This window comes from Rhinolophus sinicus, chromosome 14, assembly GCF_057876585.1.
Source record: "Rhinolophus sinicus isolate RSI-liver-muscle chromosome 14, RSI-T2T, whole genome shotgun sequence".
NCBI lineage: Eukaryota > Metazoa > Chordata > Mammalia > Chiroptera > Rhinolophidae > Rhinolophus > Rhinolophus sinicus.
Window position 1 is genome coordinate 176902546 of NC_142514.1, and position 6295 is coordinate 176908840.

General features: G+C 34.5%; 1 protein-coding gene across 1 annotated transcript; it reads left to right on the plus strand.

The window, feature by feature from the left end:
* The first annotated feature begins 600 nt into the window (after positions 1–600).
* LOC109435462 (olfactory receptor 8U9) lies at positions 601–1560 on the plus strand. The gene has a single exon (XM_074337162.2). It carries the CDS (start codon positions 601–603, stop codon positions 1558–1560), a length of 960 nt encoding a protein of 319 aa, XP_074193263.2.
* The last annotated feature ends 4735 nt before the right edge of the window (positions 1561–6295 follow it).

Below are 6295 nucleotides of genomic sequence, written 5' to 3' on the forward strand. Positions count from 1 at the left end.
TCACATTACCCACTTTCAGCATTTTCATTATGAACGCAGTTATGAGGATTGTGTAGCAACCTGTGGTGACCTCTCTGTGGGAAAGAATGAGTGTAGAACAGACAAAGAGAACATTCTATATCTGTCAGCACTGCAGCAATGTGGCATTTGTATCACACAGGCATGATGACAGGTTTGTCAGTGATGTCACTGCAAAGATTCATTTTTCTCTGTGTTATTGATGCTAAGGTTTTTAAATGAAAATAATAGCTGTCAAGTTTTGAAAAAATAATATTACATTTTAAATAATATAATGCACAGGAGATTTGGACAGAGCCCAATCTGGACTGAATCCTATCATATGGCTCTTAGCTTTATCAATGCAATTGATTTGGGTGAAAGAAATAAGTCTTTCTTCCAAAATATCTATTTTTGCTCTTTGTCCCATCCCAGACTCCAAGTATACTATTATCATTTTAATATTAGCACTTTCATGTTAACAATAAAATTGCTTTTTGGGATGCTAAGGTATAAATAAATATTAGACCTTTAATATTTTAAGATTAATTAAATTAAGCTGGATTTAATTTTCCTTTCTTTATGCAGACACACTGAAGGTGCATGGCCCAGATCAATTGCACCCAGGTGACAGAATTTATTCTCCTGGGCCTCACAGATCGTCAGGAGTTGAAGATGCCCCTCTTTGTGATTTTCGTATCTATTTACCTCTTCACAGTGGTGGGCAACCTGGGTTTGATCCTGGTCATTAGGACAGACGCAAGACTCAACACTCCAATGTACTTCTTCCTTAGCAACCTGGCTTTTGTCGATTTCTGTTATGCTTCTGTCATCACACCCAAAATGCTAGGGAATTTCTTGTTCACAGAAAATGTTATCTCCTTCAATGCATGTGCTGCTCAGTTGGGCTGTTTCCTGGCCTTCATGACAGCCGAATGTTTACTTCTGGCTTCCATGGCCTATGACCGATACGTGGCCATTTGTAACCCTCTCCTCTACATGGTCTCGATGTCCCCAGCAATCTGCATTCAGCTTGTGTGCGTCCCCTATGGCTATAGCTTCCTCGTGGCACTGTTTCATACCATCCTCACCTTTCGCCTCTCCTATTGCCACTCTAATGTCATCAATCATTTCTATTGTGATGACATGCCTCTCCTCAGGCTAACTTGCTCAGACACTCACTCCAAACAGCTATGGATCTTTGCCTGTGCTGGTATCATGTTCATTTCCTCTGTTCTGATCGTCTTTGTCTCCTACATGTTTATTATTTCTGCTATCCTGAGGATGCGCTCAGCTGAAGGAAGACGCAAAGCTTTCTCCACGTGTGGCTCCCACATGCTGGCGGTCACCATATTCTATGGGACCCTGATCTTTATGTACTTACAGCCAAGCTCAAACCATTCCCTTGACACAGACAAGATGGCTTCCGTATTCTATACAGTGTTCATTCCCATGTTGAACCCTTTAATCTACAGCCTTAGGAACAAGGAAGTGAAAGAAGCCCTGAAGAAAGTCATCATCAACAGGAATGAAGCTTTGGTGTTCATGAAATTAAAAAAGTGATGTGACTACTAATAAAGTGGACTTTCCTTCATGGTCTGATTTTTTTTCCTCTAAAAAACCATCAGACCCTGTCATCCTGTTATATTCATATTTGTTCACTGTATAATGAAATTTTCTAAAGATGTTCATTTAGAATGAGATTTCAGCTATAAAAGTAACCATAAGAATTTACACCCATTTTTTTTCATTTTTTAAAATGGAAAATGTATTAAAAATAATTCATCTTTGGTCCATAAGAATGTATACCAATTTTCCCATTTCTCAAATGAAGAATTGCATAAAAAACCATTATACAGATATATTACTAGTTACAGGCAGAACGTGGACTAAAGTTCAGACCCTCCACCCCCCCAAAATCCCCTGTTCTAGGTTCTTGTCCCAACTCTACTAATGAACTTGAGGGAGCAATTTATAAATGAGGATTCCATATACAACTGATAACTGTAATATAGATAGATTGATCGATATAGATATGCATGCATATAGTTCAAATAAATATAATGATAATTGTATACTTTTCGATTACACAGAAAAGGCTTTTGAGTATGTGACTCTTTCATATCATTTAATATTTCTTTTAAGTTTAAGGGCTATTTGAATGCTTAATGACAATAAGCATTCTATCTGACTGCCTTAACAATATCCTACGTGAAAAGCAAAGATGCACAGTCTAAATGTTTTTTCCTGATTTACTAATTTCTTGAAAAAATTAAGACAATATAAACTGTTTTATATTTATATATTTAACAACTTGTCTTTATTAAAGAAATAGTACTATATCCCAGCTTTATTATACCACTGATTTAACATGACTTTCTACTGACCTGGAAGTCTGGTTCAGTCTCAAAAGACTAACTCTTTAAGAGAATTGTTTTTTTGGTTTTTTTTAATGCCTATGAGACATCATTAGATTTTTTTCCATTTATCTTGAAAAACAACAATAACGTAATTGAGGGATAGAATCCCAGAGGGCACAAATATACTCAAAATAATTGAAACATATAGACCATTTTGCCAATAACAAGGATCATACACAGTTATACTGGGCAAACCTTGGGTAAGTTGGTCACTGTTGGTTACATTGTAGCTTATAACACAATGAATCCAGCAAGCAATGTAGCCTAGTGAGAGAACATATGTGTGTAGTTAAAAATGACTTTGTACTCTGCATGGGCTCTCTCAAGTTTATCAAGTAAATGATAGTGTTACTTAGTTTGGAGTCTTTTACACAATAAAATAACATGAAAAAGGATAATAGTAAATAGTAGGCACTTGCATATCATCTCCTTTCCTTCTTTGAGCCTAAAGACCTGAGCTCTTGTCCCAACTCTACTAATGAACTTGAGGGAGCAATTTATAAATGAGGATTACCGTATACAACTGATAACTGTGATAGAGATAGATTGATAGATATAGATATTCATGCATATAGTTCAAATAAATATAATGATAATTGTATACTTTTCCATTACACAGAAAAGGCCTTTGAGTTTGTGACTCATTCATATCATTTAATATTTCTTTTAAGTTTAAGGGCTATTTGAATGCTTAATGACAAAAGACTAGAAAGATGCTGTTAATGCTCAGAGAGGGAAGATTATATTCAAAGAAAAATATTTCTTAAAACAGTTCTTAAGCCAGGGTCCACTTTGATTTTATTATATATTTTGATGGATCATAGAGACACAGGGCTAGTCTGATCCACAGTTCTCAAAAGTTTCTTTCCTCATCTTTTCTTTAAATACATTTACCCACCACCTGAAGATTTCAGTGGCTCTCTATTTTCTCACAAAGCTCTTGCAGCAGATTTTGAGACTGTATTTTAAATTCTGAAAGCGTATCATTAAATCAAGGGAATTCACAACCTCCTGTCTTGTTGGGCTGGTTCATTTCACTGTGCCACAGCTGTTCTATCACAGAGCATAATGCTAAGTGCCTAGCATTAAAATCATTGTATCAAGTGGCAGGACTATTTTAAACAATTTTGACGCTTACTATTCCACTGCTTTCCAGAAAGATGAAGACAAATTACACCTCTATTAGGTGTTTAAGGCTGTATCTATTTTCTCACACTCTTACCAACAGTGGGTATTATCGTTCTTTTAATTTGATCATTCTGAATGATACCTTATTGTTAGCCATTTCATTCATATTTAACAAGGTGAAATTTTTCTCTTTGTAATTAATAAGTATATAAATATGTTTTGTAGAGAGACTCCTTATTGATTTTAAGTGCTTCTCTAGCATATGGTATAATCATATAAATGTGTGCCCTTTGTTAAATATTATTTTACCCTATTTTGCTGATAATACCCACCTGCTTTTGTGTAACTACCACCAGTGCAGGTCATACCAGCTTACAGAAGCTATATCTGCATATCTCTTTTCAACATCATGTTTAGTAACTTCTGGTTGGTAGCTTGAACTCAGATATAGTGGGAATATTTACATCATGGAAATCAGAAAACCAGCAGAGGATATAAATCTGCAACCCCTGCTTTGAAAGTGGGTTGATAAAATACTCACTGTTATGCCACTGATTTCCACTTTGTTTTACGTTCTATGGCTCATAGTATGGCTTACTACTTGTAAGGATAAATAAATGACCACTACATTTTATTTTAAGAAATGTCCTAACGGTTCTTGCAAATTTATTTACTAGATTTATTCAAGGTTCCCTATCATGCATTACATATTTGAATTAACTTGTAAGAATATTCTTCTTTCTTCAATGTTATTTCACTAAGAAATAATGTAAAACTATGAATTTAGTCGACTTAAACACAAACAGTATGAACACATAAGGCCAATATTTTGCTAAGTTTCATATTAAATTAAACCCTAGGTTATAATTTTTTAATTTAAAATAAGTCATCACTTGAAATGAAAATTTTAAAACTATATTTTTACATTTCTTTGAAGTTACTTTTTTATTATGGTATCATTTTCATTACAGCTTTGTAACAGAAGACTTTACCATAATCATAACAAACCTAATATCTTTCCACTAAACTTACCAGTTCAGATACAATATCATATACTTTTTAAATAATGATATTTTTCCTCCTTTTTTTATTGTATTGGCTAACACACTAAGAATAATATTTAGTTAGAGTCATGATTATTTTAATTCTTAGTTGAGTTGAAATGTCTAATATGTATATGTGTGTATATATGTATATATATAATTTTCATTCACTTAATAATTTAACATATAGTTATTGACCATCTTCTTTGTACTAGATACTATTAGAGATAGGTGATTAAATTGGGTATAGAATAGAAATGTATTGCTTAAAAATAAAGTTTCAAGTTTAAGATGTGTTACAGATATGTTAACAGTTTGTTGCTACATAGTTTGGCTAGTGTTATGATAAAGGAATCAGGGGAATGCAAAAAAGTATATAGGAGAGGAACTTAATCTGGCCTGAAAAGTCATGAAAGGCCCCAAGTGGAAGTGATTTAACAGAGTAGAGAAAGCTAAGTAGAAGGAAAGTCAGGCAAAGGAAATGATGGCAGAAGAAAGAGTTGTGGGCATGTGTCAATAGAGAATGTGTCAATTTTTAGCTCACAGTTGAATAATTATGTAAGTTTGGAATATCTCCAACATGAAGATTGTGTGAAGAATACTACCAGAGACCAGCCTGCTCTGTCTGAGATGGAGAAACTAGATTTTCAAGAGTTAGGTCAGCTATGTCAAAGAAATTGGAATTTATCTTAAGGACATTGGGAAGACACTGAAGGATTCGTCAGGAGAATAGAAGAACGAAGCTTGCATCTGTAAACCTATGTAATTTTACTTACCATTGTCGCCCCAATACATTTAAATAAAAAAGAAGTTTGGAAATGCAAGGAACAGAGAGAAGTAGAAAGACTGGAGGTAAGAATAAAAGTTAGGTGTGTGTCGGTTGCAAAAAAACAAAACAAAACAAAAAGTCATTGTGATTGGATCAAGGAAATAATAAAAGTGAACAGATTTGAAAAGCATGTAAGGTGAAAAATTGTTAGAAATTGGGGACAAATTGAATACTGGCATGAGGAACAGGAAAGCATAGTAAAACATAATTGGTCCCCAACTTGGAAACTGAATGAATAATGACACTCTTCATTGAAATGGAAAATATATACTCCGGGTCTTGAGTCTTAGGTCCTATGTGCAGGACCGACATTTTTTTTCTGCATGTGATACTTTTGATGAACACCTTGAATATCTAAGTGGTCATTTCTGGGAGGCATTTTGATGTAGCTGGATCAGAGAAAATAAATCTGGAATAAAACGGTATATTTGTGTATTAATCAGCATATAGATCCTACTGAGGACGAAGGATTGGATAAGATCACTGAACGAGAAGGGGTACAAAGAAAACTGTGGGGGTTTTGCAGACAGCCTGGAAGCATAGATAATAAAAGCAGAGCCTCCAAGGTAGAGAATCAAAATGGACAAATCAACTCAGCCTGCTTTGTGCTGGAAACCAAAGTTGTATTCAATAGAGGTCAATACTACCAAGCTGCCAAAGGAAAAGAGGCTTTGTTGGATTGAGGAATAGGAAAGTTGACAGTAAACTTGGTGAGGGATTTCTTGGTTTAATAGGAAAGGAAGGTGGATTATTTTCAGTTAAGTTATAAAGAGGTTTAAGAAATTGGAGGTAGATGGCTGTTCTATGTTGGTTTGAAAAGTGGTAAAGGGAAGAGAAAAAATAAAGGATTAACCATGATCATGTTTCCAAGGAGATGT

Excerpts from the sequence above, each read along its gene's own strand:
- LOC109435462 (XM_074337162.2), top strand. The coding sequence starts at position 601 with ATGGCCCAGATCAATTGCACCCAGGTGACAGAATTTATTCTCCTGGGC.